Below are 27,073 nucleotides of genomic sequence, written 5' to 3' on the forward strand. Positions count from 1 at the left end.
CTAGCTCAGAAAGAGTGTGGTCGGATTGAATTTGGAGTCCAAATGCTTTTTCTTCTTTTGTCCAAAATGTAGCTCCTCAACACAGGCACAGTGCTACGTGCAGGCAAATCACTCAGATTCCTTCTTGTTATAGATTTAAAGATGACTGTCCCCAGATGGTGGAAGGTATGATGGTGGTTTGAGTGTTGCTCAGTTTTTATGTGAAAGGAAAAGTCCTTTCTGGCTTGTTTTGACCTAGTCATGATACACCCATTTCATGAAGTCTGCTATGCACAAAAGTGCACAAAATGAAGATAAAGTGCCTCTCTCCAGCCTGACAAAAGCCATTCCTTTGCAGAATGGTAGCTGCAGTGAAAGTAAATAAATGAATGGACAGCAATCACAGCCTAGTTGATGAAACTGTTCAATTAAAGCACAGGCATTTACATGGTGTAATTTCCCTAAATTGCCAATGAGCCCCTTTAGACACAACCAGTGTTCAAATTGATTTCAGCATTGATTTTGGCTGAAGCTGATAAATTTCTGCTTGTTAGTTAAAGTAATTTTGCAGAAGACTTTGTACTGCAGTATTGAAGTGTTCATTTAGCTGATGGTTAAAAGAGGAGTTATTTACAGAGGCCTCTACTGTTGTTCTGAGATGGGACAATTCCCCAATCATCTTTTACTTTTAATTTTTTAAGCTTCAGTATACCAATCAATAGGTGATTGAAACTGATTAAAACTTATCCAACCAGCTGCCTATGGCAGTTTAATTAGAAGCTGGATGATTCTTAAATTAAAGTTGTCTTGTTTTCATTGCATAGCCATCTTCCAGAAGAGTAAGAGACTAACAGTGCTGAAAACTTCAAGTCTCGCTTTGTTGAGGTATCTCACAAATGTTCAGTCACATGGTAGCTATTCCTAAGGCAGCTCAAAAATGTATTCAGAGGCTTTGGCCGTTATAGAGATTACAAGTAATAATATACGTACTTGTTAGTCAAGGAATTTTGTTTTTCAGGCAAAGGGATAACCTGTAACGTAATGAGGTATGTGAAAGAACAGCTTTCATAAGCAAGATGGACACTTGAGCTGAGTTTTTAAATTCTGCCATGCAGGAGAAAACCAGCAATCATGATACACTATGCATCTCTGTGCTGAAAACCATCAGCTTTGAATTTATATTTTTATTTTGTTTCGAGGTCTTGATTAAAAATCAATCTCCAGTGAATAAAAACGAAATGTTGTTATATAAGTACATGTTGACTTTTCAACAATATTGTGGACAGGGTTATAGAAGAGAAATTTTTGCTTCGGAAAGATTCCCCATTCTCATTTTCTCTAGTGTGGGACAATTTCTTGAGTTTTTAATGGAAATGGGTTCATATTTCTGTCATAGGGGACATATTACATCTGGTACTACAAGGAAGAAAGGAATAAATGGCTCACTTTTCAGAGGTGCATTTACTCTTTGACCCACTAGGGTACTATTTAGTGTTCTAGGAGAGGTAATTTAGTAAATAGTACCCCAGTGGCCTGAAAAAGTTAATGCAACTCTGAAAAGTGAGTCATTCAATCGATTTTCCCTATTGCTTTTTAAACATCGACACGGACCATATCCAGAGAACCTTGAAGACAACTTGAGTTAGAGGATCTAGAAGCAACCATTTTACGTTCACACAGGCTCATTGAAGCACACACTAGATTTGGCTTCAAAGGACTGGAATCCACATCCCACAACAGTGCTTATCAGATCAGAATCTTGAAGCAGTTCTTAATGTCATCAAACTTTGGTTTTCTTACCTAAAAGGTAAGAATAATAAGAAGAAATGTTGGTGCAAATCAAATAGCTTCTCTCTATAAAAAATATAAGCTATAAAAGCATAATAGAATATTAGTTACTAGTTTATGGAGGTTTTCTGAAATAGCCATTTTTGTGTCTGATTTTAGAAAGTGTTTTATTGTTAGCTTTCCACAAAGAAACTGTAAGCAGATACCTCATTGTAATCAAATCATTTCAGGAGAGAAATTTCCCAGGTCGTTAATCCTCAGTGTGTTCCTGTTTTTCCCCACACAAATTGCCTAAATCGTGTGTTTCTCTCATTCTCACCATTCAGCTTTATATTTCATGCCTCTCTGTTTTGTCCATCACATTCTTTCCAAACCTTTGATCAAGAGATCACTGTAATTGTAGCTTCCTTGATCTCCAAGGTATTTAGGCCATATATTAAAAGACATTACTCTAGTTGATGTGGGGAGCGTTAAAGGCTTGAACCAGGCCACATCAACTTACGGAAGAAATATGGAGGCAGTGGTGACAACACTAACTGAGGCAGGTGTGGGAGCAAAAAGGGGTGTGTAACCAGAGTAATTAGAATAAGAAATGACAGAATGTAGGGTCACAGTAGCTTTTCTCTGACTGGAACTCTTTCTAACCCTGCCACATTCCATGTATCATAGGTTAGCAACCAGTACCCTATGGATGATCAGCATCTTGAAAGAGTTGTTAATATCTGTAACCTAATAACATGTTTGATTCGATTCTTAAACAATCGCGGGGGAGGCTCTATTGCTTAACCATAAATTATTTTACAATCAGTAGTCAAGCATTTGTAATAGGTTTTTAGGCAGAACGAAGGTTGGCATAGGCTGCTATTTGAACTCGGACAGTTTACATAAAAAAGCTTCTTTTTACAACTGCTATTTACTTTGGATTTCCTATTTTAACAGCTAAAGCCTGGCTAATGTGTTTATCTATTATGGAAGGCAACAACTGTCAGTGTTGATTTCCCTGAAACTATTTGATTTTTTTTCCTGTGGATGGCTATTTTAGTATGTGACATATTGGTAAAATCCACACCCAAAGAAGTGTACCACGAGAACAAATTTCTCAAAAGATCAAGGAATAAAACAAAATTTTCATGAACTGAATCACAGCTAATTTACATGTGGTTACTGAAAATGTGTCACTGAATTAAAAGATGATATCCAGGGGTATTAAAAGTTAATCTCACAAGATAACAGAAGATTTTTGTTTGTGTATTTATGTATATATTCACACACATTTATGCACTTGACCTTTATAAAGGCAAAGAACTGCTTTTCACTTGTTTGCTGTTGGCTTCAGAATCATTCAGCCTTACAGTCTTTTGGCATAATTTAATAGACTCAAGGCTCAGGTCCTTATTTTATTTAATTAAAAAAATTTTTTTTATTGAGAGTGAGAGAGAGAGACAGAGTGCCAGTGGGGAGAGAGGCAGAAAGAGAGAGAGAATCCCAAGCAGGCTCCATGCTTAGCACAAGCCCGACGTGGTGCTTGGCTTGTTCCCACAACCGTGGGATCATGACCTGAGCTGACGTCAAGAGCCGGATGCTTAACCAACTGCGCCACCCAGGCGTCCCAGGCTTCTTATTTTTAAAGAGGAGACTCAAAGGACATCTCCTCAGGCCAAGGGTCTCCTTGTGGTGTTGTTAACCCTTTAATTTCCATCATGTCCTGTCTTTTCTTTTGTGCCAAGACTATAAAATCTTTAGGTGGAAAAACTTCTGAGTTGGAAAAAGACTTCTATTTGTTATTCTAAATATACATAAAATCAGAGTTACTTTTTTTCTTTTTTGGTGAATAAATAAAATATATAACGAGCAAGGAAACAGCATCTATAAGTATGGAAACTGATGATCTTATATCGGATAAGGTATATGATGTATGGTATTGGCCTTAATGGATACTAATTTTTTAAATAAAGAAATAGATTTAATAATTAAATCTGAGGGGCACCTGGGTGGCTGTCAGTTCAGCATCTGACTCTTGATTTCTGCTCAGGTCATGATTTCCCGGTTTGTGAGTTCGAGGCCCGCATTGGGCTCCACACTGACAGTGCGAAACCTGCTTGGGATTCTGTCTCTGTCCCCTTCTCTCTCTCTCTCTCTCTCTCTTTCTCTCAAAATAAATAAAAAAATAATTAAATCTGAGTATGGTCAACTCTAACTTTCTATGCTAATGAGAATTAAGAGTTGTATAGATAATTAAAATGGATAACTAATAAAAAAAATCTCATTTTAGACAGTGATTTGTCTCCTCCCAGTCATACTTTTTGTCCTAATGAATTAGATCTCAGAGAGGTTTCTTTTTCACCTTGTCTCCTTTATTCTGCCCTACCTCTGATGCACATGTTGGACATATCTCTGTGGCATTTAAAGAACAGAGGAGCAAGGAATCCAGCATATCCCAGAAGCTTTGAAATCGTTGCCTGAAAAACAGCGTGATTTTGTCATATGGAAAAGCCATTATTATGGCCGAAGCGAGCAAGTAACAGCAAATGCATTTGTAACTTTTATTTATTTAAAATAGTCTGTGCTCTGTTTCTTTTTTGCCTTGTACGTATCCTGTGAGAGATCCAGGGAGCAGCATAGATAAACATCATGTTCTTTCTTGCTTACCTAAAATAAGACCATCCCTTTCTGATTACTGGTTACTTCTTAAGCCAAATCCTAACTATTGTTTTCATCATTTTAGTGACTGGATTCCTTTCTTAGGTTTCCCATTCATTTGGAGAATTTTCCAACAATGATAGCCCTCTATAAATAATTCACAGAGTAATTGTGTTCCTCTTTTCACTAACCTCTGCAGTATGTTATGTGAGAAGTAGAACTTACGTCAGTGGTGTTTACTCCACATGGTGTATGAAAGACGGTCTCTCTCCTGCACAGGACAGGGACCGTGGAGCCCTGGTTTTGCCACTGTGATTAAAAGTTATCACACATGCAGTGACTCTTGAGATCCTTGTTCCAAGGGGCAAAAACAGGGAAAGATGTTTGTTTCCCTATTCATTTTAATGACCATTTTGCTAACAAATTGGCATTTCTAACATATCAGTTTTACTGAACCTTGAAATATTTACAGTCATATTGTAGGCCAGCCCCTCCGTTCTGAAATTCTATCCTACCTCACAATCGGTAGAGAAGCACAGATACTCCCTGTTATAAATTTTTTTCTGCTCACAATTGAAAATAATTTGATTAGAGCGTGTATAGAAGTTAATGTGCAGAATAGTGCTGTAGAAATTAGTTGCCTACTTTAATTGTATGAGATTGTACAAGCTTTATGAGAAAATATATGATCAGCTCTAGGTTATTTATTTTATGAACAGGAGTCAGCTGGGACGATTGATATTTTTTTGGTTCTCCTAGAACTTGAAATTCTAAGCGTAAATAATTTCAGTAAACATTGTAAAATACAGATGCAGTTGATCTTAGGCATGACATAAATTTGTGTGGGAGTCCAGATGTTGGAAAATGAACACAGGTTGTTTCTCCCTTATGTCCTGTGTGAATGTAGGACTTCTTAACAGTTTGTTTTGAAATTTTTCTTTTCCTTCCACACTTTTAAAGATTCTTAGAGAAATTCAGTTTATTCACCAGACTGATGTGTCTTTTAACAAATTCTCATTAGGATTTATATGAAAGTGAGCCCACCTTTTTTAGCCTTGTATATATTGTATTAGACCCTTCTTTAAAATTTCAAAAACCCATAACAGAATTAATTGCATTTGTCCCCAAGTATGGCTTTGAAATCAGTCACGTGATTTTTTTTGAGTCCCTGCTCTGGGCAAGTTACTGCACTTGGCAGTGTGGGGAGTAACCCCAACCTTCAGGGCCTCAGGGACACCATTCCCGGGTTCTGTTGCTGGCTTACTGTGTGCACTGTTTCATCTCCTTTACTGGTTTCTTCTCATCTCTCATCTTCTCATCTCAGTCCTCAGACCTTGTCTCTAATTAATTTATTTCCTAAGAGAGCTCTTGTGGTTCCATGGCTTTGCGTATCATTCATATGTTGATGAAACCCAAAAGCACATCTCCTTTGCCCTAAACTTCAAACTCCTATCTGATTGCCAGTTGGATGTCTTTTACGCATGTCAGAATTACCCAAAATTGAACTCTTGATTTCCCCTGAAAGCTGCTCCTGTTCTGCAGTTGTTCCAGTCTCAGTAAATGGAAACTCTGTTCTACAAGTTGCTCATGATAGAAACTTTGCAGGCACTCTTGATCCTTATTTTTCTCTCAGGCCGTCCACCAAATTTACTCACAAATCCTGTTGGCTCTTCCTCAAAACTCCTTTAAGATACCAGCTACCTCTCACTACTCTTTTCCTACCAGCGAAGTCTAAGCCACTATTATCTCTTGCTAGGATTATTTCAGCAACCTCCCATTAAGTCTCCCAGTCCCTATCCTTGGTTTCCCTGCAATGTGTTCTCTCCATCTAGCAGCCAAAACGATCTAAAATATAAGCTCTCTCCCCTCCTGCCATGGCCTCTCAGAATAATAGTTGGAGTTCTCACCATCGCCTAAATGGTACTACACAGTCTGTCTTCCCATTACCCTTCTGACCTTGTCTTGCACAGCTAGCTCTGTTGTTTATTCCACTTCTACCTCAGGGCCTTTGAACTTGCATCTCCTCTGCCTTGAGTCCTCTTCTTTCAGATGTCTAACTTTGGTGTGGTCCCTTACTGCTCAAATGTAACCTGATGAGAGACATTCCCTGATGTCCTTCCTACCCCTAAAAAAAAAAAAAAAAAAATGCTCCTAATCTTGGCCACTTGTCACTTGGTCCTTACTTTTATTCTTTTTAATTGTACTTGCCCTACCTGACATAATTGTGTAGTTATTTGGCTATGGTCAGTCTTTCCTCTAGAACGTAAACTCTTAGAGCAGGGACTGTGGTTTGTCCTCTGTCCCATCCACAATGCCCATTCATTGTGCTTGGCAATTGGGAGACATACATTTAAGTATTTGTTAACATATAAACTAAGTTTCTAGGAGGAAAGGGTGTCATATACTGTGGTAGCAGTTGGAGATATAGAAATGAATAAAATGGACCTTGATGCTGCCCATGAAACTTAAAGTAGGAGAAGACATAGACCCTATATTAAGAATTTACTATTGTATTTAATTAGTAATTAGAGTTTACAACATAGTTAAATAAAGCATACACTGGTGAAGTGAAACAATGACTTTGAAGAGAAACAATAATTCATAAAAGCAACATGTGAAGTATTGTAAGGCATTAGAGTAGTTGATGCCAATGGATAAATTCAACCATGTAGAGGTGCATGGGTGGCCCAGTTGGTTAAGTGTCCAACTCTTGCTATCGGCTCAGGTCGTGATCCTGCTGTCATGGGATTCAGCTCCACGTCAGGCTTTGTGCTGAGTGTGGATCTTGCTTGGGATTCTCTCCCCCCACTCCCCCTGCATTCTCTTTTCCCCTCCCCTGTGCACTTATGTGTGTGCATGCTCCTCTCGCTCGCTCTCAAAATAAATAAATACAAAAAATCCAACCACACAAACCACAAGGTAGAGAATCTGGTAGGTGGAATTTTAATGCATTCTTTTCTTGAATCCCACCTTCTACATTCACACATATCCTGAACTAACCTTATTGTAAACTATTCTCTATGTGTATGCTGTCTGTACTGGAAATAGCCCAAGGGCTGACTTGAGATGGATCCAAATTTGAATCCTGTATTTGCCACTCATGAACTCTTATTAACTTGGATGAGTTTTTTTTTTTTTTTAATTTTTTAACCTTTATTTTTGAGACAGAGAGAGACAGAGCATGAATGGGGGAGGGGCAGAGAGAGAGGGAGACACAGAATCGGAAGCAGGCTCCAGGCTCTGAGCCATCAGCCCAGAGCCCGACGTGGGGCTCGAACTCAAGGACCGCGAGATCGTGACCTGAGCTGAAGTCGGATGCTTAACCGACTGAGCCACCCAGGTGCCCCTGGATGAGTTTCTTAATACCTTAATATTCCAGAGTCTGTTTTTATTATTATCTTTAGTGGCTTATGATACATCATAGGGGAGTTTGAAGATGTCTGTAGACTCTTAGGAATTGTCAATACCCCCCGTTTTCCGCCCCTTCTGCCTTCTCCTGACTACCCCTTTATTTATTAACTCCTAAATATTTGAGTAGCTACTGTATGCTACATATTATGCTAGGGATTGTTGAATGAAGTAAATGTGGTGTCTGCCTTCATGAAGCTAAAAAGTACAGGATTATATAGTCTAAAGCTGACTAGGTAAAGTTCCTCTGTTTTTGTTAATAAATATACCGTAACTCTGTCATCTTAACTTAAAATTTTAGGTTTATTTTGCTCATTCCCACATTTTATAAATACTCTCTAACCCAAGTCTTTTGTATCTTTTTCCTCCCTTTCCACATCCACAATTACTACCCGAGTTCATACCACCACTACTCGCATAGACTACTGTAACAGCTTTCTAAATGCTCCTTGCCCTTTCTGGTTTCTCTGCCTTTTTAATAGTATTGTGGTAATCTGCAGCCAGAGTAAAGTTTAAAAAATTTTTTTAAGTTTATTTATTTATTTTTGAGAATGACCGAGACAGTGTTAGTGGAGGAGAAGCAGATAGAGAGAGGGAGAGAGAGAATTCCAAGCAGGCTCCGCATCAGCCTGACATGGGGCTCAAACCCACGAAACCATGAGGTGACTTGAGCCAAAATCAAGAGTCGGACACTTAACCAGCTGAGCCACCCACGCGCCCCGCTAGAGTAAGGATTTTATGGGGCTCCTGGGTGGCTCAGTCAGTTAAGCGTCCAATTTCAGCTCAGGTCATGATCTCGCCATTTGTGGGTTCGAGCCCTGCATCAGGCTCTGTGCTGACAGCTCAGAGCCTGGAGCCTGCTTAGGATTCTGTGTCTCCCCCTCTCTCTGCCCCTCCCCTGCTCATGCTCCATCTCTCTCTGTCTCTCAGTAATAAATAAACATTAAAAAATTTTTTTTTAAGTTAAGGTCTGATCATATCACTCATCTATCCAAAAACCTTCAGTGGCTTTGTATTGGTCAGCAAATTGGGTACAGCAAAAGTTAAACAACAGTACCAAAAGCTGAAAGACAATGGTATCCTTAAAAGACTATGAGAAAATATTTGTCTCAGTTAAAGTGTCATTTAAGAGTGAGGGTAAAATAAATACACCTTCAGAAATTAATAAAAAGAATGTGTGTGTGTGCGCGCGCGTGCACATGTGTAGGCAGAGAGAGAAAGATAAATAGGGGGAGGAGGACGTGTTAGTTTATTACTGGGAAGTACTTTAGCTAGAATGAAACTGAATCCAAAAAGGAGTAAAATGAAAGAAGGAATGGTGACTATTTAGATAAACCTAACTATATAAATTTTTTTTTCAATGTTTATTTTTCGGAGAGAGAGAGAGAGAGAGAGAGACAGAGCACAAGCGGAGGAGGGGCAGAGAGAGAGAGGGAAACACAGAATCCAAAGCAGGCTCCAGGCTCTGAGCTGTCAGCACAGAGCCCGACACCGGGCTCGAACCCATGAACAGCGAGATCATGACCTGAGCCAAACTTGGATGCTTAACCAACTGAGCCACTCAGGCGCCCCAGATAAACCTGACTATACAAAACAACAATAGTAGTGATTAGTTCAGGGACATCAAAATGAAGTCAAACAAAAAGACTGGACAAAATAATATAAAGTGAGAAGGGCTAATTGGAATTAAAATATTCTAAGATTTTTATATTGTTTGAGAGAGGATAAAGATAGCAATTAACTTACTATTTTGTTAAATCAGGTATGATTATTAAAAATTGTATAAGTAATAACTAAAAGGCAAAGAATGGATGTAGAATTCCAAAACAAATAGAAGGAAGAAAAGGGTAATAATCCAGTAAAGTAGAGAGAGAGAGGTGTAAAGTAAATGAATTGGTGGTAGGAATAGATCCAAATGTATTAGTAATTACAGCAAGTATAAACAGACAATAAATATCAGCGATTACAATAAATATATTGCCAATTAATAGATTGGTTAGATTGAACTTTTAGAAATAAAGCCATATGCTCTTTTAGACTCTTTTAGGATACATTCCTAAAACAAAGACAGAGAAAGGTTGAGGGGCTCCTGGGTGGCTCAGTCAGTTGAGCATCCGACTCTTGATTTTGGCTGAGGTCATGATCCCAGAGTCATGGGATCAAGCTCCACGTCAGGCTCCACACTGAGCATGGAACCTCCTTAAGATTCTATCTCAGCCCCTCTTCCGTTCTCATCTGGGTTCTCTCTCTAAAAACAAACAAACGAATAAATAAATTTAAAAGCAGAGAAAGGTTGAAAGGGAAAGATGGGGAGAAGGTACCAGGAAAAACTAATCAAAAGAAAGCTGTGGTTACATTAATATAATAGAAAAAAAGTCCTTAAGGCAAAAAGTATCATTAGAGATAGAAAAAACTACTATATAATGATAGAAGAAGAGGACTGTGATTACATAACAGCTCAGAACTTACATATAACTAATAACAATCTTAAGATACGTAAAGCAGAAATATTCAGAAGTACAAGGAAAATTTGGTAAATTCAGTCATAGTGGGATAATGCCTCTCAGTATTCAGTAGATTAATCAGACCAAAATTAGTAAGGATATAAAAGATTGTAACATCACATTTAACAGGTTAGTTACATGGTCATATATAGAACTCTTCATCATTTGGGGTGCCTGGGTGGCTCAGTTGGTTAAACGTCTGACTCTTGATTCAGCTCAGGTCATGATCTCGCAGTTTGTGACTTTGAGCCCCACGTTGAGCTCCTCACTGGCAGCGTAGACCCTACTTATTTCTCTCTCTCCTTCTCTCGCTACCCCTCCCCTGCTCTTGCATGCATGCCTTCTCTCAACATAAATAAATAAACATTAAAAAAAAAAAACCTTCATCAATCAAATGAGAATATAAATTATATTCAGGTACAGAAAATTTAATTTTTAAAAACCATACTAGGGCACAAGGCAAGTCTCACTGAAGTTTGTAACATATAGATCACTTTTTCTGACTATGGTAGTTAATTTAGAAATCATTAATAAGGGGTGCCTGGCTGGCTTAGTCAGTAGAACACGTGACTCTTGATCTTGGGGTCGTGAGTTCAAGCCCCACGTTGGGTGTAGAGCTCACTTTAAATTTTAAAAAGTTGAAAAAAAAGAAATTATTAATAAGTTAACCTTCTCCTACATTCGGAAATTAAAATGCACACATCTGAATAACTTATAAGTCATATATTATAATGGAATAAAAACACAACTGATCAAAACCATATATGAATGCTCATGTGATACAGTCATACCTAAAGGGTAGTTTTTTGTATAAACATTAGAGAAGAAAAACTGGATATTAATAGACTTAACATCTAACTCAAGAAAAAAATTAAAAAAAAAAACTTTTTTTAAACATTTATTCATTTTTGAGACAGAGAGAGACAGAGCATGAATGGGGGAAGGTCAGAGAGAGAGGGAGACACAGAATCTGAAACAGGCTTCAGGCTCTGAGCTGTTAGCACAGAGCCCGACGCGGGGCTCGAACTCACGGACCGCGAGATCATGACCTGAGCCGAAGTCAGACGCCCAACCGACTGAGCCACCCAGGCACCCCCTCAAGAAAAAAATTTTTGATGGCAGGGGTTAATTCCAAAGAAAGTGGAAGGAAAGAAACTTAGAAAAAAAAAATCAAAATTCAAGAAACAACTCAAAACCCAACAGCTGGTTCCTTGGAAAGATTGAGCATGTGTTACAGAAAGAAGGCACAAATAACAAAATTTGGGTGAAAAAAGGAGACATAATTCTAGACAGAGCAGAGATTTTTAAGAGGATACAATGAAAATTTTATGATAAAATTAAAAACAGAAATTGAACAGTTTCCTAGAAAAACTTTAAACTGCCTTAAGAAAAATAAAAAACAAAAATAGATCTGTAGCAATTAAGGGAGTGTATTCATTTATTCATTCAACAAATATTCATAAAATGTGCCCAGCACAGTTTTAGGCACTGGAGATACAGCAGGGAACAAAAAAACAGAAGTTCCTGTTTTCATGGAGCTTGCTTTCTAGCAGTGGCAGACAGATAATAAATTAATAAACGATGTTAGGTGTTGATAAATTTCTATGAAGAATAAAAAGGAGAATGAGCTTTTTAATCTCAGATAGTCAAAAAAGTAACTTTGGACCTGAAGTAAGTGATGGAGCAAGGCAAGTGGAAATTGGAGGAAGAGTGTCCCAGGCCTGAGGAGTAGGTACGAATGGCCTGAAGCAGGAGGATGTTTGGAGGAGCAGAGTGAGTAGTGTAGATAAGGGAGATTGGCAGCAGCAGAGCTCAATGAGTAACCAAGGAGCCCTTCTAAGACTTTTGATTCAACAGTTGGAAATCTACCCTTAAAGTGGGGATGATGATAATAACTTCTCCTCCTGTTATATGTCGAACTATATCTCAGTAAAGCTGGGGAAAAATAATTCCTACTCCTAAGACTATGGAATCAATTAATTAAATGCATGTAGAATTCTATCCAAGTGACAGATTTTCTTTTCACCCATAAGTAGTATTCATCTTTTCAAACATTTATTAGGTACGGAGCACCTCCCATGGGCCAGGACTCATGCAAAGTATAAAGAATGCAAAGATGATTAGGACATGGTAGTGTTCCCTGCCCAATATGGGAGATAGATAGAAACAATTTTCTGCAGTGTACTACGTGTTATAACAGATACTAAAGACTGAAGACTAGGAGAGGCCTCAAATTTTTATTTTATCTTCTATGAGGGTGTATATTAAAAGAAGGTATGTGAATTTTTAAGGTAGCTTATATTAACAGTAATTAACAAAAGCTTTCCTGTTAACAGAAGAATGAAAAGTAGGTTTCTCATTTAGCAACAATGATTGTCAGGTGGTATTTCTGCTGAGATGAACACCGAATGTGGTACTATCTGTAGTGAAAATAGGCTTTGGTAACGGACAAGAGATAAACCTGGTAAGAAATCTAGACCTTGAATCATGGTATAGTCCTAGCATTTTAGATGACTGATTCTTTGTCTTCAGCAAGTTGGTTCAACATGAAATAATACAACTTGCTTTTCTTAACTAAAAATGATACACTGCAGCCTTTTTTCAGTCTTCTTTCCTAAAGCTTTATTAGCCTTCTTTTGTAGAGCACACAGCCTGACTCTTTTTTTTTTTTAATTTTTTTTTTTAACGTTTATTTATTTTTGACACAGAGAGAGACAGAGCATGAATGGGGGAGGGTCAGAGAGAGGGAGACACAGAATTGAAACAGGCTCCAGGCTCTGAGCTGTCAGCACAGAGCCCAATGCGGGGCTCGAACTCACAGACTGTGAGATCATGACCCGGGCCGAAGTCGGCCGCTTAACCGACTGAGCCACCCAGGCGCCCCACAGCCTGACTCTTAAAGCACAGAGAGAACTCTTACTCTTTCGGTTTTAGCAGGTTTTATTCTTAAAACGCCTAGCTGCTCTGAAAACTTCCCAGGATCCTGACATTTAATGCATGCTTACTATGTGCCAGGCCTTGTCCTCAGTGCTTTACCTGCATTTATCTCCTGGAATCCTCACAGCTCTGTAGGTAGGGACCGATTTCCGCTTTCCAGACTTGAGACACAGTGAGGTTTTCTAACAATTTAAGTTCACATTAAGAAGTGGCCGAGCTGGAACATGCAAAAGAATGAAACTAGACCCTACTCTTTCACCATGTACAAAAAACCCCGCAAAATGGATTAAAAACCTAAAATCCTTGAAGAGCACAGGCAGTAATTTCTCTGACATCGGCCATAGCAACATGTTTCTAGATATGTCTCCTGAAGCAAGGGAAACAAAAGCAAAAATAAACTATTGGGACTACATCAAAATAAGTTTCTGCACAGCAAAGGAAACAATCAACAAAACTAAAAAGCAACCTACAGAATGAGAGAAGATATTTGTAAATGACATCTGACAAAGGGTTAGTATCCAAAATATATAAAGAACTTATACAAATCAACACCCCCCAAAACAAATAATCCAATTTAAAGATGGGCAGAAGACATGAACAGACATTTCTCCAAAGAAGACATCCAGATAGCCAGCAGACACATGAAAAGATGCTGAACAAAACAAAACAAAACTCAACATCACTCTCCATCAGGGAAATACAAATCAGAATCACAATGAGCTATCACTTCATGCCTGTCACAATGGCCAAAATTAACAACACCAGAAACAACACATTTTGGCAAGAATTTGGAGCGAAAGAAACCCTCTTATGCTGTCAGTAGGAACACAAACTGGTGCAGCCACAGTGGGAGACAGTACAGAGGTTACTTGAAAAATTAAAAATAGAACTACCCTACAATCCAGCAGTTGCACTCTTAGGTATCTACCCAAAGAATGCAAAAATACTAATCCAAAGGGATACATACACCCTGGTGTTTATAGCAGTCTTATTTACAATAGCCAAATTATGGAAACAGACCAAGTGTCATCGATTACTGAATGCATAAAGAAGATATAGTATGTCTCCGTATATATACACACACACAGACACACACTGTAGAATATTATTCAGCCATAAAGAATGAAATCTTGCCATTTGCAACAACATGGATGGAGCTGGAGAGTATAATGCTAAGTGAAATAAGTCAGAGAAAGATAAATACCTTATGATTTCACTCATATGCGGGATTTAAAACAAAGAAGCAAAGGGAAGAAAGATAGAGGCAAACAAAGAAACAGACTCTTAACTATAGAGAACAAACTGAAGGTTACCAGAGGGGAAGTTGGTACGGGGATTAAGGAGTGCACCTGTGACGAACACCAGGTGTTGTATGGAAGTGTGGAATCACTATATTGTACACCTGAAACTAATATTACACTGTATCTTAACTAACTAGAATTTAAATAAAAACAAAAACAAAAGAAGTGGCAGAGCTGGGATCAAAACCTGGACAGTGACTAAGAGCCTACACCCTTCGCTCTTCTCCCTCTCATGATAGGTTGACAGTGCTTGCAGAATGCTTCTTTGTCTGGAGACATTCAGAGGTGGTGGTCCTCAGCCTGACTGACATAGGTCGCACCTTTTAAGTTTTGAATTATGAGCTTCCCTGCCCTAGAATGCCGTTAAGAAAACTTACACATCACCACATATTTCTTTTAGGTCCTAAAATGTGTGTATTCTGCCACAGTTCCAATCTTGGCCTTGCCGTTGATTGTTAAGTTGGGACAAGTTTTTTCACCCTGGCTTTTGGGTGTAGCCAATGTAAAAGGAAAGGATTAGATTAGACAATTCTTTATATTACCTACTATCTCAATAAATTATCTGATTCTGTACCAAAGTTAAAAGTTGATGCCAACTTTTTGTCTAGTCATCTAAAACCTATTGTTCCAAATGAAAAAAGAAAGTAAGAAAATACAGATAGTAAGTGTTGCCCTCTGTTACCCATCTCCTTGCTATTTTAAATACTCAAAAAATTTATGCCAGGCTACTAGTTTGTGCCTTGCAAAAGTGTATATGTTGTTGTGTGCTCAATTTTAAGGGCTGGGAGTATTCCCAGAAGGTCTGTGCTGGTCACAAACAAACCGGAACACTCAAGGACTCAGCACTCAAAATATAACATAAAAATGCTTCCTTCATGCACTCATTGGAACAGGTAATTACTGTAGCAACAATAAACTAATTTGAAGTGTTAGCTGTTAATTAAAACAATGCAGAGGTGTATAGTTGTCTTTTGGTGTAACCAGAGCCTCCATTCAAACTTCATTAATCACTTTATAGTTAATGTGTTGGGGAAGGTCAAGACAATTGAGATGCAGTATCTGTTGAAAGTAAACAAATTCCTTTTCTCCAGGTAGAATGCCATTTGCAAAGTTAAGGGACACGTTCAACTCATGACTGGCCTTGCCTTTGTCATCCACTTCTCCCTGATGATTAAATGTTAAACTGGTACTGTCATTGCACTGTAAACCAAACCTCCCAGCATCTTTATTGCTCGAAATTGAACCCAAACTTCCACGGATGAATTAGCGTGCGTCATAATTAAATCATCAAGCCTCCCCCTTTTAATTCACTTGGAAATAGGAGACCTTTCTTGTGGAAAAGACATCGGCCTTCTTGACAAGCTAATTAAGTTGCCAAACTGTCCAGTACGGTGTATACATTAGACTATCTTCTAGTCATCTCCTTATCACTGCTGTTGGTCTCAAACGTCCAAGTGTTGCTTGTTGTCCAAAGTAGCACCACGGTTCTTTTTGCAACTTTTGAATCCTTGTGTATGCATTCAACTGTTCTATCTTCATATTTTAGTCCTTGGTTAGGAATTCTAATATGCAGCATTTTTTTAAGTTTATTTATTTATTTTTTAACATGAAATTTTAATATGAAATTGTCAAATTGGTTTCCATACAACACCCAGTGCTCATCCCAAAAGCTGCCCTCCTCAGTACCCATCACCCACCCTCCCCTCCCTCCCACCCCCCATCAACCTTCAGTTTGTTTTCGATTTTTCAGAGTCTCTTATGCTTTGGCTCTCTCCCTCTCTAACCTCTTTTTTTTTTTTTCTTAAGGTGGAAATTGGAAGAATTTCTAGTATACAAGGGGAAAATAATATATTGTTATCTTACATATTATATTACCTATATTCGCACAGAATAAGGTTATTAACTTCCTTCAAATCACCTTTCAGATTAGTATAATCTAACAACTTCTCTGTCAGGCAGTGACAACACCACAATGTTAGTTTTTATATACCAGTCTGTCGTATGAGTTCAGATCTATCATGAGTCGAATCATGACCTGAAATGTAGCTTCACATTCTAAAAGTCTTATGTTAACATAGATAATAAATTAAATGGTAATTTGTTCTAAAACCAGTATATTATAGGGGTTCCTCTTATAAAATGTATACCACTTGATGCAAAGTGTAAAATTTTTTAAATTTCAGTTTTATAAATGCAGGAGTATTTATGTATACTAGAGAGGTTGATATTTAGAGAAAGTCTTTAGACACCTTACAGGTTAAAGAACTCTTAAGTAAGGTGAATAGTTGCCACTTAATTTTTATAATCTTGCCTTTCTTTAAGTGAGATACACTTGGGTTTCTTTACAATTAATTGTTAAAGGCTAAGTTTACTTTCCGTAGTCCACTCAAATAGGAAAAACAGAACAAATTTCTTGTAACACTAATATATATAGGTATATACATATATAGATATACACATATCTATATATGTATGTTTTTTCTAGTATTACCCAAATTTGTAACATTTTATGTGTGAAAATTTACAAACACTTGATGGTTCTTAATAATGAAACCATTTTTATAAGTCAGTCACTTAAAAAAAAACACTTGTCAGTGATTGCAAAAGGCCAGTAAATTTACTAAAATTCTAAAATTTGAATTACATACTTCAAATAAGTGAATTTTACATATATAATTGCACCTCAATAAATCTGTTAAAAAATTTGTCAGAGCAGCCACACAGATATTTCTGCTGAAACAACAGAAACTGATATTTTCATTTTGATAATAGTAGAATCTATGTTTTGTTTAAGAAATGAGCAGTTTTTTCTACTGAGTCATCGCCAAGTAAACTATTGGGAACCTGGTAAATATATTTTGCAACTTGGCCGGTAAAGTCAGGGAATTCCTAGGAAGCTAACTTCCACTGTCCCACATCTTCCCTGCCCAAACACCTTAACACAGCTGGGAGAGAAGAAGAACAATCTGATTTTGGCCAATTTGCAAAATCCTCTACAGTGCAAGATTTTAACTCTTGCAAACCGATTGTTTATTTATACTTTTATGGACTTGCAAGAACAGTGCTTGTTTATACTGTGTGGTTTGTTTAGACACTTCTTTATAAGACGGATTGTCCCTGGATGATGGTCAGAATGTACCTTCCTTGCAGAACGTGTGTGAAAGGCCACATGTCACTTAAACACAAAAGGTCTTGATGAGAAGTAATGGGGTTTTGTTTCTGCAAACCCGATTATTTTATTCCTTTTCATAAATGAGTATGTTTCTTTTCCTTGATTTCAATTGTTATTTCACTGTATCTCGTCATTTGAGCTTGTCTCTTTTCTAAAGCTTTTTTAATATTGAGAGGTGCTAAAATTAGGAAAAGATGAACCACATACTTGAGCCTGATAAGTCTGTGATTTCTTATATGAATTTATATCTTAAGCCGTAGCTAATCCCATGTGTTTTGAGATGATTTTGATGAAATGTAGAGATTTAGTTTACCTGTATATATAGTTGAAGTACACAAAAGGAAAACCTCCCACTTTACAAATGGCTCCGCACAGTGTTTAGCCGAAGACTTAGAAGATTCCCACGCACACAGTGATGGTCAGTTGTGAGGATCTGGAGGCAGAAGACTTGGGTTTGAGGTGTCGTTCTGCCACTTATCAACTCTGTGCCCTTGGGAAAACTGCTTAGCTTCTCTGCCCTTCGGAGATCTCAGTCTCTAAAAGGAAGATGATAATACCCACATTACCTCAGAGGGTTATTTTCAGGTAATGTATAGTGAATGGTTGTATAAACCATTAAGCTCGATAGAAACATCTATTGCTCATGTTATGAGTGTTCTTTGAAAGTATCACATATCCCATTGCTGGCAGATATGTTCTAATTTATATTTACGTCCTTAACCATTCTGTAGGTTGTTTAGTATCCCAAGTGATTTTGTCATGTTTTTTTCTTCCCATAGAGCATATCATGTCCCAAGTGGGAAAATATTAGCTGTAAAGGTAAGTGCTGGATGTGTTTTATGAAATTCATGAAGTTCTTAATGCTCACTACTTTGTCCTTCTCCGGTTAGCTTTGAGTCACAGTTATTGTGAAAGAGGAGATGAAATAATGTGTTAGCTTTGAGTCACAGTTATTGTGAAAAAGGAGATGAAAGATTTGGATGGTAGGTTATGGAAGCTTTGGTCCTGTTGTGGTAATCAGCTCCTTCTCTCAGGATACCTTCACCAGCTCAAGCACTGTTTTCCTGTCTATTGAGTTATTTGTTCCTTTAGATGTCAGAACTCTTAGATTGTTGTCAATAATATATTTAAAGACAGTCAACTTTAGGTTATTCAGTCCAAGAGAAGGGAGCACCCCTATAAATCATCTAAAAAACTCAACTGTTTGGCCTTGCAAGGGCATTATAATTTCTCATAATTTCATACATTTTGAATTACACTTAACCTTGGCTAATATTAAAATTCTCATGCATGATTATTTAGTTAGGTATGGCAAGGGGCTAATAGCTATTTCTGAAAAGGATTAAGAGCAATTTTAAAGAAAGGACACATTTAAAACAGAGCTGTTAGAGACTTTGAATAATTGCAAACAGCAGGTGTTTACAAATATGCTGTCTACCAGACCTGACCATAAAACTGAGCTTTAGAGAAAGGACTATATTGTTGTCACTGTATATTCCTAGATACTATAAAATTTATAAAACATACTAGATGTTTAAGCTGAGTTGATTGAATGAATCATTTAAGAGTAGGTATGATTGAGGTGCCTGGGTGGCTCAGTTAGTTAAGCATTAGACTCTTGATCTCAGCTCAGGTCTTGATCTCAGGGTTGTGAGTTCAAGCCCCATGTTGGACTCCACACTGGGCGTGAAGCCTAGTAAAAAAAAAAAAAGTAGATATTATTGCTGTGTTGAAATTTCATCTGAGTTGAATGAATGAATGATTTAAGAGTAGATATAGTTATTCTATTTAAACTTTTAGTTTAGCCCTGAGCTTCTTGGCTGCCAATGCAAAATCCAAGTAACTTATTTAATAGTCATACTCTGAAAGAAAGAAATGTGCTATTTCTTCAAAACAGGCAGAGTTTCTTTTATTAAATCTTAGCAGTATGTTATTTAGTTTCTACATATTTAGAGATTTTCTAGATATCTTTCCATTATTGGTTTCTAATTTAAGTCTGTTGTGGTCAGAGAACATACTGTCTATAATTGGAATTATTTTAAGTTTACTGAGATTTGTATTATGGCCCAGGATATGAATTATCTTGGTTAAGTGTTTCCTGTGCACTTGAAAAAAATGTATAGTCTGTTTTATAGAGTGTTGTGTAAATGTCAATTAGATCAAATTGGCTGACAGTGTTCAAAATTTCTGTATGCTTTACTGCTTTTTATCTATTTGTTCTGTCAACTATTGAAAGATGGGTGTGGAAATTCCCAGCAATAATTGTGGATTTGTCTGGTTTTTTTCCTTGCAGTTCTTTCATCTTTTGCTTCATGTTTTTTGCAAATCTTTTAGGCATATTTAGGAGTGTTATGTCTTGTTGATGAATTGGCCCTTTATTATTTCATTACAAAGTGGCCCTTCTTTGGCCATGATAATATTCTTTGCTCTGAAATCTACATTGTCTGATATTAACATAGATAGCTACTGCAGCTTTATTTTGACTAGTGTTAGCATGCTATAGCCTTTTATTTTTAACCTGTTATGTCATTTTATTTGAGATAAATTTCTCATAGCCAGCATATAGTTGGGTCTTGTATTTTAGTCCAATCTCATAATTTCTGCTTTTTAATTGCACCTGCCAGACTGGCTTGTGAGGCTGGTCATCTTGATATACTTTGTTCTTTCCTTCCCTAATATCATTTAAAACATTTTCTTTGGAAACTTTTTTAAAAAGTTACTTAAACTTACAGAAAAGTTATAAGATGCTTCCTCCAGATTCCTCAGTTGTCAACAGTTAACTACGTTTGGTTTAAAAAAAATATGTACACACACACACCTTGGTTTGAGAGCGTAATTCATTCTGGAAACATGCTTGTAATCCAAAGCACTTGTATATCAAAGTGAATTTCCCCATAAGAAATAATGTAAACTCAAATGATTTGTTCTACAACCCAAAAATATTCACATAAGAATGATTACAAGTGGTGCCTGGGTGCCTCACAGTTGAAGCACCCGACTTTGGCTCAGGTCGTGATCTCACAGTTTGTGAGTTCGAGCCCATGTCAGGCTCTGTGCTGACAGCTCAGAGCCTGGAGCCCACTTTGAATTCTGTGTCTCCCTCTCTCTCTGCCCCACCCCCACTCACACTCTGTCTCTGTCTCAAAACTAAAAAAAAGTTAAAAAATTATATAAAAAAGAATGATTATAATACTGTAATGTAATACAAAATAATAAAGAAAATATAAAATATAAAGAAAAATAAACAAATTAACCTGCACTTACTTTTGAAAACCTTTGTGGCTGGTATGAGGGAGACAAGAGAGAGGAGGGTTATTGTGTAGGACGACTTTCACTATTACTAATGGAATCACTGCTATCTATTGGCTCAATGGAATCTTTTTCTGCACGGGAGCCATTGTATATATACGCTCACACGGATGTTGACTATGGTACAGTGTTAATAAACTCTTGTCATATACTGTATTTAATGTAACTGGCAATAAGGCAGCAGAGGAAGGGGTCTATATCTGCAGTCAGCCTGACCTAGAATGAAGCAAAGCATTCCTAAGCTTACTCTTGTATGGAAAAGCAAAGGACTGTCTATAAGTGATCTGAAGTGACAAAAAAAAATACACAAGTGCCAGTTGTGGGCACCTTCAATGTTCTGAAAAATCACTGACTTCTGCCAAACTGTGTGGCCTGAAACCAACCATCCAAGCATGGGAGATGATCACCCGCAATCCTACAGCGAGAGAGAGAGAGGGAGAGAAAACCTTTGGCTCAGTTGTGATCATGTGACATTCGGCATCACGTACTACTCATATTGCAAGCCATCGCTCATGTATCAAGTTAAAATTTATTAGAAGTGTTTGCTCGTGTTGCAGAACACTCACAGAACAAGTTACTTACAAACCAAGGTTTTATTGTGTTTAGGATTTGTTGAGATTCTTGGTTCTGTGGATTTTTAGCCTTCATCAAATTTGGGAAATTTTTAGCAATTATACCTCCTCCCCCAACTTTGGGAACTTAAATTCCATCTGTGTTAGGTTACTTGATGTTGTCCCATACTAAAATGATCCTCTGTTATTTGTTTTAGTCTTTTTTTTTCTCTCTAATGTTTCATTTTTGGATAGTTTCTGTTTTCAGGTACTCAAGTTTTTATCTACACTGTCTAATCTACTATTACTCTTGTCCAGTGTATTGTTCATCTCAGGCATTGTACTTTTGATCCCTAGAAGTTTATATGGGTCTTTTTACATCTTCTGTGTCTTAACATGCTCAGTATTCCTTCTACCTTCTTGTATGTATGTAATGTAGTTATGGAATATGTGGAATATAATTTTATTAATGGTTTTGTCTATTAATTCCAGGATATGTGTCATTTGGGGTCAGTTTTGACTGATTACTTTTTCTCCTCATTTTGGGTTGTATTTTCTTATTTTTAAAACCTCTTTTTTTTTTTTCTTTTTGAGAGAGAGAGAAGGAGGGTACAAGTGAGAGAGAGAAGAGAATCCCACAAGTGACAGAGAAGTGGGGCTCATGCTCACCCGACCTGAGCTCTCCCGATGCGGGGCTCATGCTCACCCAAAGTGGGGCTCAGTCTCACTCGAAGTGGGACTTGTGCTCACCCCGCTGCAGGGCTTTGCTCACCTGATATGGGGCTTGTGCTCACCCAAAGCAGGGCACAATCTTACAGGATGTGGAATTCAAACTCACCAACTGTGAGATCATCACCTGAGCCGAAGTCAGATGCTTAACAACTGAGCCACCCAGGCACCCTAAAACATCTTATCATTTTTGATTGGATGCCAGTTGTGTCTCATACTAGATACTAGATATTTTTGCATTGCTGTAAATACTTTTCAGCTTATTCTGAGATGCTATTTAGTGACTGTGAAAGTTTGATCCTTTCAAGACTTACTCTTAAGCTTTATTAGATGGGACCAGTCCAGTGGTTAGTTGGGAACTTATTTAACCCCACACAATTAAGGTGACAGTCTTCTGAATACTCCACCAATGCCCCGACCATTACGGGATTTTCCACACTGCTTGGTGAGAGTGCAAACTCTTTCTGCCTAGTGTGAGGTCTGGAGATTGTTTCTCTGGTCTTTCTGGCAGTTCTTTCCCTGGCCTCAGTGTTAGTTCCCTGACTTCCAGATGCTGATTGATCATTAATCAACTGAAGACTCCAGGGGGTCCCTTAGCACATCCCTGGAGCCCTCTCCCTTTGGTGTTCTGTCAGGGAACTCTAACTGCTGTGGCTTCCTCACACCCCAGTTCCATGTCCTCAACTTAGAGAGATGGCTGAGCTTTGCCTGGATTTCCCTCCCAGCACAGGGGCCTGGACACTCTCTAGTCAGTAAGCTGGACAATCATAGGGCTCCTCTCATTTGCTTTCTGTCTCTCAAAGATCACTGTCCTGTTGTAGCTGTTGTCAATGTTTGGAAGCCTGTTAATTGTTCTGGGTTTTCTGGGTTTCTGGGTTTTGTTTTGGATCTCTTCTTCCTCGTCACCTCTCCAGTACAGATGCTTGTTTTGTCTCTTGTCAGACACTGACCAATGTTTAAACTGTTCTCCCAGAAATAGAGGCTACCATTTATTGATTATTTATACTGTGCTGAGCACTCTACATGTTTTTCTCATGTAATAATTAATTAATTAATTAATAGCTTGTCCATGGGCACCGGGGTGGCTCAGTTGGTTGAGCATCCAGCTCATGATCTCATGGTTCATGGGTTCAAGCCCCGTGTCGGGATTCTCTCTCTGCCGCTCCCCCATTCATGAGCACATGTTCGTTCTCTCTCTCTCCCTCTGTCTGCCTCAAAATAATAAACTTTAAAAATAAGTAGCTTGCCTAAGATCCCATAACTAATAAGTAATAGAACCAGGATTTGAAGTCAGGCAAGTCTTCCCCAGGTTCATGCTTCCTTCCAACCTGTGTACTGTATTGCTGTTCACTACCCTCAGATTTGGCTTCCTAAAGCATAGTTCTGGTCTCATGTCTTTCCCTCTCAGAAGGCTTGAAAGGCTCTATATAACTCCCAAATAAACTAAGAACTCTATGGGGTGAAACTCAAGATCTTGCACAATATGTCATCAGCCTACTTTTATAGCATATCTTATGTGTCTGAATGCTGTGCTTCTTTTAAGTTGAACTCCTTGCTTTATCTGAACCCAGGTACTTTCACACTTCAGCACTTTGATTCACGTATTTTTCTCTAATTAGAATGCCTTCACCCATGTCTCTACCTATCAAAATTCTTAACAGCCTTCAAGGGTCAGCTCCAAAGCCCGGTCCTCTATTGAACTTACTTAGATAAATCCTGTCACGTATGGTCTATCTCTCACTCACTCACTTTGTCCTTTGAAACTCTCTAGAATTCTCTGTATGTGTCTCTTGTGGATGTTATCACATACTGCCTTGTATTTGGCTGTTAATATACATGTGCCTTCCCTCTCTTACATTGAAAGAAATCTCTTTGTAAGTAAAGAAAAGATCTTATTTATCTTCTTGTCTTACTCATTGAATCATGCTGAACTTTGCATTTGGGCCTAGATAGAGCACTCCATGTAATGACGAGGTATTCAACACATAATTTGTTAAATGACTCAATAGATAAATTTGGTTCTTTCATTCGTTCTTTTAGTTCACTCATTCATCTTTTGAAGTAGCATCTTGAAAGCAGGTTCACCTCACATACAAAATATCCCATAGTGTTCTTCGTATGGACCATTGCTCTCACCCAGAGTAGTTCTTAGCTTATTTTTTTTTTATATATATTAAAGGGTGAAATGAAAGGTTAAGAGTTAGAAGTGCATTTGATCTTTTCCTGACCCTCTCCTGACTTTTGTGTGACTTCAAGCATGTCACTTAAACCTCTCTGTGACCTCAGCTGCGAGATGGGGCTGCCTTGTGTCACAGAGGGATTGCGAAGAGCAGCAAATCACAGTCCTTGTCTAAACAGAATCACCTGCAGGGTTCTGATGCCTGCATAGAATGATGTGGGAAATTTAATATCCCAAGCCAAGTGGTCAGTTGGACCAGCACTTTGAATGTCTGTGGGTACAGTCCGATGAAAGTCCTTGAAAATCTGTTACTTTTCTCTTCCTACTCAAAATATTTGTATTTTTTATACTTTTAAATCTTCTTATGTTTTAGACCAACAAAAGAATATCATAGTGTTTCCCCTTTCAGACTTTAAAGGTGGGAAATCATTACCTCAGATATTTTATTTTATTTTATTTTATTTTATTTTATTTTATTTTATTATTATTATTTGTGTGTGTGTGGTGCAAAAAGGTGGTTTTATTGAAGCACGGGGACAAGTACCCGTGGGCAGGGAGAGCTGCCATTAATTCAGATATTTTAAAAAGCAAGTTGAACTTTGGGAGGAATAGAAATACCTTGGATTTTTATTTTACACCACTGAATTCAGACAATTTGTACCTTAAAGAGACCATTTTGAAAAATGCTAATTGTATTTTAAAGATAACTGTTTGATAAGGACTATAACTCATGAAATGTGTTTCTAACTAGCTTTATTTTAGGGGGAGGGGTGTAGATACGCAAGACAGTCGCAAACAAGTAGAGCAGAAAACAAATAAAAACACTGTTAGCCATCTTGCATACGGAACCTTTTTATATCATTAATGTTTCTGTACAATCCTTCAAAGAGTACAGCTTAATGTATTTCCTAATATTTTTTATATTCCGATTGGGAAAAAGTCATCTAACAGGAAATTTCTTAGCTTGTATATAGCATGTGCTGATTATCATTCTTTGACTGCTTTGGGTTTCTGTTGCTTTTAAACTAGCATTTAAATGGACCATTTGATTAATCATTTGTATACTGACTGTAATCCTCCCAAATTTCCTTTCTGAGTTGTACATACTGTAAAAGACAATTATGTCGCCACAGATTAAATAAGCGAATTAAAACAGAATAGAGGCTTAATTTGACCTGTGATTTTGCTCTCCTTCCCTTTAGTGGAGCGTGTGCCACTCCAGCAAATAAATGAAGTCATCCATGACAGCTTGTGATGAATTGCCGTATTTATACTGTATATTTTAATAGCCTCACACTAATTTAAATTGAGCACAGAGTAAATTATAATTCAGTCACTTGACTGCTTAGATTTAACTTGACAACTCATCCTTATTTGTCCTGGAGGTGTAGTGGAGAGCAGCGGAAATGTGCGCAGGTATTTCAGTCCCTCATTAACCCTTTCTCCATGCGCACATCCTCCCCAGTTGGAGAAATTTAGCTCTTCCTAAGGAGAAAAAATAAGAATAATGAAGACTCGGGGAGTCCACACTTCCCTTGCACCTCAAAAAGAAAATTAGTATTTGCCATGCTTTTTTCCGTGGCTTTCAAATAAGGAATCGGACTTATTTTTAGCAGTTTAACAGCTCACTCACAGGAATGCCCAGGGGAAGGAGAATTAACCTTATACCTAGAGTGCCAAGTCTCCCAGAAAATAGAAGAGCATTGCAGTAGAGTTATTTTGAGGTGAATTTTGCTTTCCCTCTTAAGTTCCAGAAATTACTTTATTCACTTTTGCACCGTTACGGAATCGCCACTCTTCCAGACCATAACAAATACCATGAATGATCAAGACCCTTTAGAATGCAATGGATTGGCCCTACAAATACAGTGTTACTTGCTACATTTTAGGTCAGTGTGGCACTTTTATTTATTTTGCTGTTTGTGTCTTTGGTTTTAAATTCATTTGTAGAAACCAAGCAATCCACTTCTTTCCTGTCTAGAAACAGCTTCTTATTTAGAGGATTATGGTCATAAGGAGCACTTTAATTAAATCCCACATCACTTAATGGGCACTGCCGTGAGTAAGACCTGTGGTGGGTGCTGGGGGTGGGGAGTGGGGGCGGACCAGAGAAAGATGCCCATGATTCAGTCCTTGCCCTTGCAGGGCTTACAACCACTCTGCTCTCTAGGCTTATGGTTTTAGGGGGTGAGGCATGAGTGCCAAGGCAGAATGTGATAAGGAGAAATATCAAGGGCCAGAGCTAGAAATAAATCCTGATAGAGGGCTTTGGGGATGGCTTCATAGAGGTAGTGGCAGCATTCAGGCTCATCTAAAAGATAGAAAAGGTTTTACAATGGGGCGCCTGGGTGGCTCAGTAGGTTAAGCGTCCAACTCTCGAGTTTGGCTCAGATCCTGATCTCATGGTTCATGTGATCGAGTCCCACATAGGGCTCTGCACTGAGTGTGGAGCCTGCTTAAGATTCTCTCTCTCCTTCTCCCTCTGCCCATCTTTGCTCACGTGCATATGCACTCTCTCTCTCTCAAAAGAGAAAGAAAGAAAGAAAGAAAGAAAGAAAGAAAGAAAGAAAGAAAGA

General features: G+C 38.0%; 1 protein-coding gene across 17 annotated transcripts in view; it reads left to right on the forward strand.

Annotated features, from left to right (window-relative positions):
* MAP2K5 (mitogen-activated protein kinase kinase 5) overlaps nt 1–27,073 on the forward strand; it is a 282,473-nt gene that overhangs the window by 70,811 nt on the left and 184,589 nt on the right. For all 17 annotated transcript variants that reach the window (XM_049611807.1, XM_049611808.1, XM_049611809.1 and 14 more), the window contains exon 9: nt 18,509–18,548. In XM_049611807.1, the coding sequence (XP_049467764.1) occupies nt 18,509–18,548 (40 nt within the window). The remainder of the gene's footprint in view (nt 1–18,508; nt 18,549–27,073) is intronic.

The sequence above is a fragment of the Panthera uncia genome (assembly GCF_023721935.1).
Source record: "Panthera uncia isolate 11264 chromosome B3 unlocalized genomic scaffold, Puncia_PCG_1.0 HiC_scaffold_1, whole genome shotgun sequence".
In the NCBI taxonomy this organism is placed as follows: Eukaryota; Metazoa; Chordata; class Mammalia; order Carnivora; family Felidae; genus Panthera; species Panthera uncia.